We start from the raw sequence: 15,442 nt of genomic DNA, 5'->3' as shown, positions 1-15,442 counted from the left end.
GAATAACAATTGGCTTTTAAGTAGAAGAAAATGGGTTAGTTATAAGTATACAAGAAAAGTGTTACATAATTCAAATCTGCCTCCAGGATAAAACATTTTTTATTGTATTTTAATTGATCAATGAACTAAACGATTCAGTTTTAATTAGTGGGACATAATTAGGAAGGCACATTAATGAAATATTTATTTTAAACAATAAACTTGGGCATCAGTTAAGGGCAGCTTCCAAAATATATCTTATTTTGTTTACCTTCTGAAAAAATCACTACTTATACCCCAGCATAAAATCATTTGTAGAGATTCTCTGGGCTCTCTTTCTGTCTTCTTTTTCAGTTGCTTAGTTCAGTTTGTTTTAGGATAATTTGCTTTTAAAGTGCTCCATATACAGAGGCAGTTAGAGCAAGTATTACTGTTTGTTCTCTTTTTCCATCACATCCCTCCTTTTCCCCAGATGTAGCCAACTGTCCTCACTTTTGTGATTGCCACTTCCTTGTTTTCCTGTATAGTTTGTGCATCTTTGTGAATGTGCACACTATAGTTTGGCTTGTTCTTGAACTTCACATAAATAGAATTTTTCTAAGTATTCCTTTGCATTTTGCTTCTTTACTCAGCATTGTGTTTTTAAGATTTATTCTTGTTGCTGCTTGTAGTTTGTTGTTTAGTGTTCTATTGTAAGAGTATAGGTACCACAATTTATCTACTCTTCGTTTGCTGAACATTAAGGATTTTACAGTTTTTGGTTAATGTGAACACCACTGCTGTGAACTTTCTTATACATGTAGTCCATTATAATCGTTTGAAGTGAGTTAGTTATTAAGTAGTTCTATGTCTTAGTTATGCTAACAACAGCAGTCTACATATTATTAAATTCTTTTAGTTCAGAAAAGCCTCTTGAAAACAACTATTTAACCCCTTCTTATGTTTCCACAAGGTGTTGATGAATGGTACCTCTCCTAAGGCCATTGTTTTATGCTGTTTTAAAAAGACAAGTTATTTCTTTACAGTATAATCTGCATTGAAGAGAAGTGAGAAGCTTGAGTTTGGATGAAATGACTAGAGAGATCATTATTTTTCATAACAAAGGTTAAACATTGTGGCTTTACTATTTTGTTTGAAGTGAATTCCCAAAACATTTATTGACTTATTTTTATTATAAATACAAAACCCTGTCTCAAAATTATTCATAACATGTTGTGTGGTTTTCTACACCTTTCTGTTAGTGAGGCTATTCCTTCCTATTTCAGTGTCTGTTAGTCTAAACTTCCAGAGACAATTTTATAAAAAGAAAACAAGTTGACTTTTTGTGGAACCAGAATTTAGAATCCCATATAAAATACTCCAGTGTTTTCAATTATTCTATCAAAATATTCAGTAAACATTTGTTGAGCACATACTTTACACCTGATATTTTACTCAGCATTGATGATACTTTTTAGCACTTGAATTGTACCTCCTTTTTTACTAAAAATTAAGACTCTACCAGGCAGGAACTTTTTCAGATTTCTACCCCTTCTTATCTAAATCTTCATCTGACCTTGCTTTTCCCTTTATTGGAAGACAGTGCACACCCTTTACCTGGGTTTCTTCTTCTTACTTAGCTCAGTGGCCATTCTGCATTAGTTAACGTTACCCATGTCTTAGAATCTTCATTGTGTTTATACTGTAGGGCTTCTTAACCTGGAGTACAAGAACTTTAGGGAGCTCTTGAACCCCCTGAAATTGTAAAGTTTTGTATGTGTTTGCATTTTCCTGAGGAGAGGACCAAGGCTTTTGTTTAATTCTGAAAGGGGTCCTTGATGTAAAGAGAATTAAGAAACACGTTTTTCGGGGAGGCCAGATGGCTCAGTTGGTTAGAGCGCACACTCTCAACAAGGTTGCTGGTTCAATTCCTGCAAGGGATGGTGGGCTGTGCCCCTCCCCTCCCCACCCCCCCTTGCAACTACAGATTGAAAACAGCAACTGGACTTGGAGCTGAGCTGCGCCCTCCACAACTAGATCGAAGGACGACAACTTGGAGCTGATGGATCCTGGAGAAACACACTGTTCCCCAATAAAAACATTAAAACTGAAAAGAAACAAGTTTTTCTCCTCTTGTAATGACGCTTTGACAACCTTGCCCTTCTTCCAGCTTTCACTCTACATTTATTTTTCTCACAATTGTGCTTCCTAAAAGAAATCTAATTTCTACTTCCTTCTTTACTACTCATTCATTTATCAGTCCTCTTCAGACTTGCTCCTACCCCATCCCTACGATTAAAAGTACTTTGTTCCAGTCATCAAAATTCATTATTTTAAAAATGTTTCCTTGAGTACCAACTTTGTGTTGGGCACTTTTCTAGGCATTAGGGATATAAGTGACCATACAAAAACCTAGGTCTCTTGGAGCTTACATTGTAGTAGGGGGAGACAGACATAAAAAAGTGAAGGAATAAATGATATAATTTCAAATAGTGTTAGTGAAAAAAAATAACCTACTGAGAGAATGAGTCGGAGAGAGGCTACTGTAGGTCAGGGAAGACCCGCTGACAGATCAGCCAAATAACGGGGTAAGATGGAGCCAGCCATGCAAAGAGCTGGGGGAGAGAATGTTCCTGACACAGGGAAGGCAAGGGCAGAGGCCTCACAGAGGAATGAGCTTGGCACATAGAGGAGCAGGAAGAAAACCGATAATGCTGATGGCTGAACAAAGAGGAGTACTAGGTCTGTTTAGGGACATGAAGGCAGTGACAATATCACCAAGGATCTTAAAACGTTTGGATTTTATTCTAATTGCAGTGGGAAGCCATTGGAGTGTTTTTGACCAAGATCTCACTGTTTAATGATTGCTTTGATTTCAGTTTGAAAAATAGGTTGTAGGGAGCTACAGTAGAAGCAGAAAGACCAGTTAGGAAACTGTGGCAGTCATTCCTGTGGGAAACAATGGTGATTTGGACCACGGAGGCGGTAATAAAAATGTAGAGAAGTGGATGGATTGGGATATATTTTGGAGTTAGAACCAAAAAGAGTTGTTGATGGATTTGATGGAGGTCAGGGAAAGACGAAACAGACAACTCCTCGGTTTTTGACCTCGGGCACTGCTCGATGGTAGTACCATTTGACATGGAAAGACTGGGAAGGAACGGAGGGGAGGCAGGGCTGAGAGCAGGCATGCATGGTTTTTAAGACATGTTAAAGTTGCAATGGCTGTGAACAGCCAGTAAACGCAATGAGATGTGTTACGTGCTTCGATTGGGGTGTGTTCATAGTTTTTTTGGAACATGGAAAATATATTCTAAGTATTTGAGGGAGAAATAGAAGTCAGACAGGCTTTTTTGTAGTTCTTTTCTCTATATCCCCTTAGCATCATGTGCATTCCGCTGATGGGGCCCTGATCATGCTGTGCTGTAATGTCTGACTTATTTGTTCTGGACGTTCCTAGGTTCAGGGAGTGTTGCAACTGTAGGTGTTTGTTTTTCATCTTTCTATTCCCAGAATCTAATATTGGTTCATCTTCATTGTAGCTATTTATAAATTTGTTTGGTAAATGAATAAATGTGACTGTGACAGTCTCAAGGTATGAACTGAAACAATGATAGTAGGGATGGAAGAGATGTATTTCAGAGAGATTTTAGCGAAAAGATCAGTAGGACTTGATGGCCAATTAGGTCAGTTGAGTCAGTGAGAAGAATTAATAATAATAGTAATTGTGAATAATAATACACATAGCATTTATTTTTGCTAGGCACTATTCTGAGTGCTTTACGTATATTAACTCATTTAATCCTCAGAACAACTCTATGAGCAAGTACTGTTACCATCCCTGTTTGATAGATGAGGAAGCCACGGCCAGAGGAGTAACTTGCCCATGGCCATGCAGCTGAGAAGCGGCTGAACGGGCGTGATGGACACAAGCAGTGTGATGCTGAAAAACATGCCCTTAACCACTATGCCCTGGTGCTTCCCAGCGACAGTGACTGTGATTCTAGCTTGCGTGTCTATGATGACAGCTTGCTGCTTGCACAGTACTTTTTCTTGCTTTCTCTGAGATCTGTACAGAAACAGAAGTTCCATCCTTAGTTCCATTTAGAGATTGTGGAAAGATGGAGGATATTCAGGTGACAGGCCAGGCATGGGCATTGCAGGTACTCTGATTTCTCTCCCTTCTTATTGCCTCCAAAGCTAAAGCACTTAAAGTAGCAAGTCTAATATGATTGCTCACAATTGTCAGGTTGACTGTTGGTCTCTTCCTACTTTTAATTTCTAGACTAGCCTGGTAGGTAATTTTTTTCTTTTGAATTTAGTTTTTAATTACTTAAATGAAGAAAAAGCAGGGAATCAAGAGGAGAATTGGAACTGTTTCACAGTTAATCCCAGACATCTGTGCCTTGGTCTACATCGTGCTCTGTAATTCTGCAAAGCTTATAGACTTCCCTGTACTTGAAGTGGCAGTAGACATTGGGCTGGCTGTGGTATTATTCATAACCTCTGCTGTGAGAGCACTAGGCGGTCATTTTATAGAATCCCCACTTGTCTTCACGAGAAGAAGGAAAGTTCAGTTTTATCTGCTTTAGTGCACTGCTTCATTATCAACCTCTACAAAGTTTTGTGATGCCTTCCTGTTACACAAAGAGCTCTGTGCAGGTTGGGGAGAGTACAGAGAACGTAGGACATTACTTGTTCTTCACATTCTAATGACGGTGTGAGGAAGATGTATCCAGAAAAAAACATAGCTACATAAATTGTTCTATAACGAATATATACAGAAGTCTCCAAGAAGGACGGGATCACTATTTGATGGAGCTGATAGAGAAAACCTCGTAGAGAATATGGAGTTCAAGCTGAGCCTTAAACGTACCTTTAGTTAAATGGAGAAAAGGGTGAGGATAAGTAAGGCTTATGAACAAAAGATAACATGACCGTATAAAGAATGTGTGGAGTCCTTTGGAACAGATTGTCTTTATTAGAGGGGTTCTTGGAGGTGTCAAGTAGGAGATAAGTTTGGAGATACGGGGAGGGATCATAGTATGAAGAACTCTGAATGCTAGGCAGGTTTAGACTTTACTTAAATAGATCCTTGCTATTCAGATGTAGTCTCTGTACTAGCCAAGTAGGGATCCCTGAGCAGCTTTGTAGAAATGCAGCATTTTAGGTCTACTGTGAATAAGAATCTACATTTTAATAAGATTCCCAAGTGATTCGTATATTCACTGAAATTTGGAAAGTGCTGCTGTAGTGAGGAGTCATTTGATTCTGTTATTCTAAGTCAAATGTTTATGACTAGGAACACATTTTCAACAGGAACTGTGTAAGAAATGGTAGTTAGGATTTCAGCCTAACCCATAAAGGCTTAAATTATTCTAATTAGAAATAGTCTGTGAGATCTAATGCTTTAGTTCCAGGTAAGGCAGTAACTTTTGGAATGAAGAAGAGAAAAGCAGATTTGTGTCTTGTTTAGGGAAAAGGAAAAAGGAAGATAAATCTGTCACATTGCTAAGTGCTGCACTGCACAAATTGTAACACAAGGTTAGTGACTGGGTTTCTGAGCCTATAATACCCTGAGCACTAGATTTTGGAGAATAACAGATATGTTGCCAGGAGATGTCTAGGGTGTGTGTAGCAGATTCTCTCTTCTTTAACATAAAGGCAGCCTTGATTCAGGGAAAGAACAAATTAGTTCCCTAAATTACACAATATCTAAGTTACATTGTCACGTGAACAAGCACAAAGCAGACTATGTGTAGTATGTTAAAGTGAAACGTCTTTAACACTTGTTATTTTGCACATGTGCAAATATGTACTATGCAGGGAAAATTCCTAGAAATGGAATTATTTGTACAGAAGCTATGTGTATTTGTAATGTTGCTAGGTTGTATACAAATGGCTCTCCGTAAATGCTGTATCAATTTACACTGCCACCAGTGATGTCTAAGAGTGCTAAGTTATATGTCCAACTTTTTGATATTTGCCAATTAAAAAAATGGTATCCAGTGGTTTGTTTTTTTTTAATAGCTTTTTTTTTTTTTTTCCGGGAACAGAACTTTATTGGGGAACACTGTGTACTTCCAGGCCTTTTTTTTTTTTTTTTTTCCAAGTCAAGTTGTTGTCTTTTCAATCTCAGTTGTGGAGGGTGCTGTTCAGCTTCAAGTTGTTGTTCTTTTAGTCTTAGTTGTGGAGGGCACAGCTCAGCTCCAGGTCCAGTTGCCATTGCTAGTTGCAGGGGGCACAGCCCACCATCCCTTGCGGGAGTCGAACCGGCAACCTTGTGGTTGAGAGGATGCGCTCCAACCAACTGAGCCATCTGGGAGCTCAGCGGCAGCTCAGCTCAAGGTGCCGTGTTCAACCTTAGTTGCAGGGGACAGAGCCCACCATCCCTTGCGGGACTCGAGGAGTTGAACTGGCAACCTTGTGGTTGAGAGCCCACTGGCCCATGTGGGAATCGAACCAGCAGCCTTTGGAGTTAGGAGCATGGAGCTCTAACCACCTGAGCCACCGGGCCGGGCCGGTATCCAGTGTTTTAATTTGTATCCCTCTAAATGGTGAGATTGAGTATCTTTGATTGTATTAAAACCATTTATTTATGTGAAATATTCATATTCTTTGCCAATTTTTCTGTTAGGGTATTTCTTTTCCTTTTTTTTTTTTGTTTATTGGAATTATTTGTGTATTAGGGAAGTTAGCCCTTTGTGATATGGGTAGCAAAGCTTTTTGTTAATATACAAAAACAACAATAAACAGGTAGCCAGGAGCTGCTCTGCTGCACAACAGACCTGGAGGTTGGCCACTCAGTGTGCTGCTGACCCATGTTTCCTGGAACAGTAATTGCCAAGGGGATAAGAGGGGCATGTGTTTTCTGAAAAGCATATTCAATATTGTAGTTTCATATTTGAAAAACACAGAAAAAGGTGTTTTTTGTTTGTTTGTTTGTTTTTTAGATTTTATTGGGGACGGGGAACAGGACTTTATTGGGGAACAGTGTGTACTTCCAGGCCTTTTTTCCAAGTCAAGTTGTTGTCCTTTCAATCTTAGTTGTGGAGGGCGCAGCTCAGCCCCAGGTCCAGTTGCCGTTACTAGTTGCAGAGGGCGCAGCCCACCATCCCTTGTGGGAGTCGAACCGGCAACCTTGTGGTTGAGAGCCCACTGACCCATGTGGGAATCGAACCAGCAGCCTTCGGAGTTAGGAGCACGGAGCTCCAAACACCTGAGCCACCGGGCCGGCTCCAGAAAAAGTTTTATAACATAAAATTTTAAGAAAGTAAAGATTGCTGAAATCCTCATAGCTGGTGGGACAAGGTTAGAAACAAGAGAAAATGTATCTAAGAATGTTGTTAATTTTCAGAATTTATTGATTGTTGTGAGAAATCGCCAAACTGTTTTAAACCGAATACCTCAGTGTTATTCTCACTCTTTCCACCAGGTTACCACCAAAGAACATCATTTTGGTCTAGGGGCTCCAGATTCTGAAGCTGAAAAATACCAAAATACTTTCCAGCTAGAACAAGAAGTGAGAAATCAAGATAAATTCATCTCCACACTGAAATTACAGGTTACGTTTAATTTATATGTGTTTCCCTAAATTAATTTGGGATGGGGCCTATTTTAAAACACAAAGATGGAGAATAAATACTAATTCAGTGCTTGTTTTATGGAATTTTTCCATTTTTATCTTAGCCATTTTGATACACAGAGATTCAGAGTGGGTGAGTGCAAACTGTTGTTTGCGGTAGTGCCGAGTGTTGTGTCAGGTGCTTTCAAGTACATAATCTTGCTTTATCCCAACCTTGTGAAATAGTGACGTTATTTCCATTTCACAGATATGGAAGCTGAAGTTCCTAGAGGTTACGATACTGGATTAGTGAGTGACAGAGCTAGGATTTCTCTGAATTCCCGAACTCCAAGTTCAGGTTTTTTTCAGTTCTCCTGGTGCCTGATTTGTGGTGTAGCTATTAATAAGACTGGTAAAATAAACTGCTTCTTCAGAGAAAATGGAGTAGACTTAACTTTTCCCTGTTCCTACCACTGAGTACAGCTAAAAACCCTGAACATAATGTCTAAAACATAGGCCACCGAAAGGTGGGAGGAAGAAGGAAGACTGGCTAGGGATCTCAGCATGCAATGAGTGCTACATTAGTGAGTTCCTGGATTTTTTTTTTGCTCCATATACCACAGACAAAGTGCTGGAAAAACTGGCACCCAGAAACAACAGTGGGTGCAGGCAAATAAAGGTCTCAGAAAAACCATTCCTCACTAACCAACAGACTAAGAAAGGGGCAGCCTAGCAAGGCAGACTACTTTTAGACAGTAACTGCCTACTCTAAGCAACACAGTGGTATAAACGGTAGCCCCATTCCGGTCTAGACTTCTGTCCTTGCCAGGCTGTGATAAGGCGCCCCAGCCACCCCTCAAGCTTCCCCATCCTGACAGGTATCAAAGAAGGCTGAGTGGGGAATGAAGACTTTTGTGCCCACAAGACAGTAAGGAAGTCCCCATCCCCGTAGTGTCAGTGGAGACCATGGGGAGGTGCCTGGACATCCACCCTCACCTGGTAGTAAGAGGTGCCCCCACCCCTGCTGGCTGGGGTTGTGTCGGAGGAGACCTAATACAGTTCAGACTTTTACCACCCCCAGCAGTGGCAAGTCCAACCTCCCACAGTGGTAGAGAACATGTGTGAGGTACCTCTTTTCTTCCTAGCTGTGGTGGTATCAGCAGAGGCCTAGTGGGGCATCAACTCTCATCCCTGCCTAGCAGAAATAAAGAATCCCACACTTCCCAGGTATCAATGGAAACCTAGTAGAGAAATCGGACTCCCCCCGTGCCTAGCAGGACAAAGGCAGTGTCCCCCTTTTCTAGCTGGAGCAGTGTCACAGGAAGCCGACGAAAATACAAGAGCTGAGTCATAGAATACCAGGTCTCAACAACAACAAAAAATCACTCCTCATTACAAGAAGATTCAACCTCAGTGAGAAAAGATAAGAAATGCCAACACAGAGATGAATTAGATATTACAGTGATTTGACAAGCATTTAAAATCAGCCGTCATGTCCATGCTTCAACAAGCAATTTTGAGCATGCCTGAAAGAAAAAAGAAAAAAACCGAATGGAGATTTTGCAAGCACCCAAGATGTTCTTCAGTAGGTGAATGGATAAACAAACTGGTACATCCATACAATGGAATATTCATTGATAAAAATAAATGAGCCATCAAACTACAAAAAGACATAAAGGAACCTGAAAAGTATATTGCTAGGTGAAAAAAGCCAATCTGAAAAGGTTATATACTGTATGATTCCAACTATATGACTTTCTGGAAAAGACAAAACAGAGAGACTTTAGAAAGATCACTGGTTGCCAGGGATTTAGAATGAGGGAGAAGTGAGTGGGGCACAGGGGTTTTTTAGGGTATTGAAACTGCTCTGTATGATACAATAATGATGGATAAATGTCATATGCATTTGTCAAAACCTATAGAATCTACAACTCAAAGAGTGAACCCGAGTATAAACTATGGACTTTAGTTAATGTGTCAGTGTTGGTTCATCAACTGAAACAAATGTACCACACTAGTATATGATGTAAATAAGAGGGGAAACTGTGTGTATGTGGGGAGAAGAGGTATGTGGGAATTCTCTCTATTTCTTGATCAACTTTTCTATAAACCTAAAACTGCTCTAAAAAAAGTCTATTAGAAATGCATGGGGGAAAATATTTCCAAATCATATATCTTATAAGGGATTAATATCCAAAATACCTAAAGAACTACAACTCAACAACAACAAAACAACTCAGTTCAAAAATGGGCAAAGGACTTGAACAGATATTTCTCCAAGGAAGGTGTGCAAAATGGCCAATGAGCACATGAAAAGCTGTTCAATCTCACCAACCATTAAGGAAATGCAAATCAAAACCACACTGAGCTATCACTTTACACCCATTAGGATGGCTATTATCAAAAAATCAGAAAATAACAAGTATGGGTGAGGATGTGAAGACACTGGAGCCCTTGTGCAACGTTGCTACTGGGAATGTAAAATGGTGCAGCCGTGGTGGAAAAATAGTTTAGCAATTCCTCAAAAAGTTAAATATGGAATTACTGTATGATCCAGCCATTCCATCACTAGGTTTATCCCCGAAAGATGAAAAGCAGGGACTCAAACAGGTATTTGTACATCAGTGTTCATAGCAGCATTATTTACAGTAGACAAAAGGTGGAAACAACCAAAATGCTCATCAACACATGAATGGATAAACAAAATGTGGTATGTATTACGTGCAGTGGAGCATTATTCAACCTTAAAAAATAATGAAATTCTGACACAAGGTATACAACATGAATGCACCTTAAGAACATTATGCTAAGTGAAATAAGCCAGACACAGAAGGACAAATATTGTATGATTCCACTTATATGAAGTACCTAGGAGAGGCAAATTAATACAGTTTTATTTAATGGGTATTTAGTTCCTGTTTTAGACAATGAAAAAGTTCTGGAAATGGATATGGAATGATTGCACAACATTGTGAATGTACTTAATGCCACTAGAATTACACACTTAAAAATGGTTAGAATGGTAAAATTTATGATATATATATACATATTTTACCACAATAAAAAAGTTTAAAATTTTGTAAGTGAAATTAAAAATTTAATGTTCTCAAACAACAGAATGGAGAGGAGAGAGGAACGAATCAGTGAACATGAGAATAGGAAAATAGAAATCACCTAATCTGAACAACAGAGAGAAAACAGATTGTAAAAAATGCAAACAGAGGCTCAGGAACAGATGGGACTATAACAAAAAATCTAACATTTGGGTCATTGGAGTCCCAGAAAGAGAGGTAAGAGAGAGTGAGGCTGAAAAAATATTTGAAAGAGTAATGGCTAAATAATCCCCAAATTTGGCAAAAGATACATGAGATTAAAGAAGGTGAGTGAACACCTATTAGGAGTCTCCCAAAGAAATCCATGCCAAGACACTTCATATACAAACCAGTGAAAACTAAAGACAAAAAAAAAAAAAAAAAAATTCCTGAAAGTACGCAGAGAAACAATTCTTTACCTATAGGGGAACACCAATTCAAATGATAACACATCTGAAAGCATGGAGGTCAGAAGAAAATGGCACATTTTTCAAGTGCTAGAAGGAAAGAAGAAAGTATCCGTGAGAAATGAAGGGAAAATCAAGACTTTCTCAGATGAAGAAAACAATGAGTATGAACTGGTATTCTGAAAACTACAAAGTGCTAATGAAATCAAAGGAGAGCGAAACAAATGGAGAGACATTATGTTCATGGATTGGGAGGCTAGTATAGTACAGGTGTCACTTCTCTCCAAATCAAAACACAGGTTTGATGCAATGCCTATCAAAATCTCAGCAAAAACGCTTTGGAAAAGAAGAATAAAGTGGAAAGACTCATTTTCCTTGATTTCACGACTTAATGTATAGCTATAGTAATCAAGACTGAATGGTATTGGTAGAGGGATAGACACAGATCAGTAATACAGAATAGAGAATCGAGACATAGCCTACACAAGTACAGACAAATGATTTTTGACAGATGCAAATGCAGTTCAGTAGAGCAAAAATAGTCTTTTCAACAAATGCTGCTGGAGCAGTTGGATATCTTTTAGGGGGAAAAATGAGGCTAGACCTAAACCTCACACCTTATACAAAAATTAACCCAAAATGGATCATAGATTTCAATGTAAAATGTAAAACTATGAAACTTTTAGATGGTGACAGGAGAAAATCTTCTGGACCTTGGTCCTGGTAAGTTCTTGGACATGACACAAAAAGCATGATTCATAAAAGAAAAAAAATGATAATTTAGATTTAATAAAATTTAAGTCTTTTTCTCTATGAGAGACCCTGTTAATAGAATGAAAAGACAAGCTACAAACTATGTTTCTGTCAGAGGAATCATGTCTAGAACACATGAAGAACTGTCAAAATTCAACAGTAAAAAGCAAACAATCCAATCAGAAAGAGAGCAAAAGATGTGAAAATATATTTCACAGAAGTTTATGTGGTTGACAAACATATACAAAGCTGTTTAGCCTTTCTAAATACAGGAAATACAAATTAAGGCCATGATGAAATAATGCACACCTATAAAAACAACTAAAATTAAAAGTAGTGACAATACCAAATTCTGGCAAACAATGAGGAGAAATTGTATCATTTACACATTCCTCTTAGGAATTGGAAATGTATCTCCCTTTGGAAAATGGTTGAGTTCTTATAAAACTAAACATTTACCATGCAACATAGCAGTTGCACTCCTGAGCATTTATTCCAGAAAAATGAAAACTTATATCCACTCAAAAACCTGTATATAGTTGTTCATAGCAGCTTTATTTATAGCTCCAAATTGGAAACTACTAAAATTTCCCTTAATTGGTGAATGAATGAAGAAACGTAATCCATACCATGGAATATTACTCAGCAATAAAGAGGAATGAGATGTTACAAAAAAAGGAAATTATAGGCCGATACCCCTGATAAACATAGATGCAAAAAATCCTCAACAAAATATTAGCAAACTGGATTCAGCAATACATTGAAAAGATCATACACCATGATCAGGTGGGATTTATTCCTGGGATGCAGGGTTGGTTGAATATCTGCAAATCAATTAACGTGATACACCACGTAAACAAAAGGAAGGATAAAAATCATTTGATCATATTAATAGTTGCAGAAAAAGGAATGCACTGTTGATCCCCATAACAATTTGGATAGATCCCAAGGGCATTGTGCCAAAGAAGGAAACTAATGTCAGAGATCACATACCATGATCTTTATCACATGATTTTATTTATATAACATTTTCAAAATGACAAAATTATAGAGATGAGCGCTTGCTAAGAGTTAAGGATGGGGAGGGAGAGGATGTGACTCTAAAGGGGTAACAGGAGGGCGATCTTTGTGGTGATGGAATAGTTCTATATCTTATTGAGGTAGTAGTTACAGCAATCTACATATGTGATAAAATGGTATAGAACAATATACACCCATTGTACCAATGTCAGAGCTCTGGGTTTCATATAGTACTGTAATTATTTAAGATGTAACTATTGGGGGAAACCGGGTTAAGGGCTCATGAGACCTCTTTCTACTATGTTTGCAACTTTAGTACTTTCAAAATAAAAATATTTTTTTAATTAAAAAAAGCTACTTTTTGAGTACCTAATATCTTAAACTTTTGTATCTCTCTAACTACAGACCTGCAAATTGTAGATATTTTCTCCATTTAACAGACGAGACTCAAGAGGCCTCCATTTATTTTTTATGAGGTCAGATGCATCTCTTAGGATCAAGAAAATATGGATCAACAACATTAAAATGTGAATGAAGGATAACTATTTTTAAAGAAAGAATACAAACAAGAGTTTATTGAGAAACGTTTAAAACATTCAAGGTGTTTTAACAAATTTTGATAGCAATAATTAGAAACTTAATTCTAAAGAATGCCTAATTGATGATATTAAAATAAAAAATTTCAACACCGTGGTTTCCTTTTTTTGTAGATACAAGTATTTGACTATTTTTCTAATAGTTTTGTTAAAAATCAATAGTAATTAAGTTATTTTTTAAATCAAACTAAATTGTCTTGACAGATATAGCTATAAACCTTTAAATTTTCGTTTAATGTATTTTTTCAGATAGGTAATACATTCACATGGCACAAAATTCAGAAAGTAAAATAAAGATACATAGAAGTCTCCTTGCCAGGGAAGCACTGCCTTCCTAATTCCAGTCACCTGGTTCTCCTCAGAGGGTAGCTAAGGAAATGTTTTAATGTGATTTTTTTCTTTCTATTTCTAACAGATTGAAGATCTCAAACAGACAAATCATGGCTTGGAAGAATATGTTAGAAAACTCTTGGATAGTAAGAAGGTGGTAAGCAGTCAAATAGACGATTTAACCAGCCACAATGAGCATCTTTGTAAAGAATTAATTAAAATTGACCAACTAGCAGAGCAACTAGAAAAAGAGAAAAATTTTGTGGTGGATACCGCTGACAAGGAACTTGAAGAAGCAAAGGTATTAGGTTTATTACTGATCAGGATTTTTGTGTGTGATATATTTATTTATTTATTTAAAAAAATTTTTCCCTAGGATAACTTTTTTTTTTAAATAACTTTTTTAAAATTTCAGGTGCACATTTATTCATTTATATCCCTCACACAGTGACAACCCCCCACCCCCCATCCACTACCCCTCTGACATCGCACACAGCCATTACATTTCCACTGTCTCTATTTCTAATGCTGTACTCCGCTTCTTGTAAATATATATATATATATATATATATATAGATAGATAGATAGATATAGATATATATATGGCAAACATGCCATATATATATAAAAAATTATATATATATAAAAAATTGTCGTTGACATTATTGTTCAGATCAGGATTTTTTTTTAATTGCGCTGTAATTGACATATCACATATTAGTTTCAGGTGTACAATATAATGATTAGATATTTGTATATATTGCGAAAGGATCACAATAAGTCTAGTTAACATCTGGCTACTGATCAAGATTTTAATTCTATTTTCAACGTCATGCGGTTATTATATGCAAGGAAAAAGTGACATTCTTGTTTATGTCATTTGAAAGTTTTTAGATTTGACATTATATTTAAATGTCTGTTCTATGGATTAAATTATATTGCAACTCACATTTTATTTCTTTTAAAAATTTTGCTCACAGCATTTCCTAAGTAATATGTAGTACTGGTAAAGACTTCAAGCAACGAGAATGTTCTGTATAGAGAACATTCTTCCTCTCACTAATCTTCCTCTGCACAGATATCTACTAACAAGATACATAGGTTCCCAGCCTTTTTTTCTGTTTGTTTTCACACTCACAATTGATTTCACACTTTTCAAAAAGTTTTTCTAATCAAAGTTTTAAATTTCTATATAGTCAAATTTGGCAAATTTTACTACTGAGTTTTGATTCTTTTTGTTTTCTGAGGTTTCTTCCCCCTTCTTAAAAATTTGAATAAACCTTATTATTATTTTTAGAGCAGTTTTAAATTCATAGCAAAACTAAGCAGAAGGTACAGAGATTTCCTTTATAGCTCCTGCCCCCCACACGCATAGCCTCCCCCATTATCAACATCACCACCAGAGAGGTACGTTTGTTAAAATTGATGAACCTGCACTGACACATCATATTCACCCAAAGTCCATGGTTTATATTAGGGTTCACCCTTGGTGGTGTACATTCTGCGGGTTTGGACAAATGTATAATGACATGCATCCAATCATTACAGTGTCATACAGAGTATTTTCACTGCCCTACAAATTTTCTGTGTTCCACCTAGTTGTGATTCTTGTTTAGGAAGGCCTTCTTACCTCAATAACTAGAAAAATATTTGCTATAGTTTTCTTTTAATACTTTTTAATAATTTTTAAAAAAAGTTTTAATCCTTCTGGAATTTCTTTTT

General features: G+C 37.2%; 1 protein-coding gene across 8 annotated transcripts in view; it reads left to right on the top strand.

The window, feature by feature from the left end:
* Nucleotides 1-15,442, top strand: part of TSGA10 (testis specific 10) — a 106,716-nt gene that overhangs the window by 15,404 nt on the left and 75,870 nt on the right. For 7 of the 8 annotated variants that reach the window (XM_019753883.2, XM_019753887.2, XM_074332359.1 and 4 more), the window contains exons 2-3: nucleotides 7,394-7,522; nucleotides 13,806-14,021. In XM_019753883.2, coding sequence (XP_019609442.1) covers nucleotides 7,394-7,522; nucleotides 13,806-14,021 — 345 coding nt within the window. Of the gene's footprint in view, nucleotides 1-6,327; nucleotides 6,516-7,393; nucleotides 7,523-13,805; nucleotides 14,022-15,442 lie in introns of those variants that run through there. The other variant, XM_074332356.1, reaches the window with a different exon arrangement.

This window comes from Rhinolophus sinicus, linkage group LG05 (assembly GCF_036562045.2).
Source record: "Rhinolophus sinicus isolate RSC01 linkage group LG05, ASM3656204v1, whole genome shotgun sequence".
Classification (NCBI taxonomy): Eukaryota; Metazoa; Chordata; class Mammalia; order Chiroptera; family Rhinolophidae; genus Rhinolophus; species Rhinolophus sinicus.
Note: the sequence above shows the minus strand (reverse complement) of the source record. Positions and strands in the feature narration are given on the sequence as shown.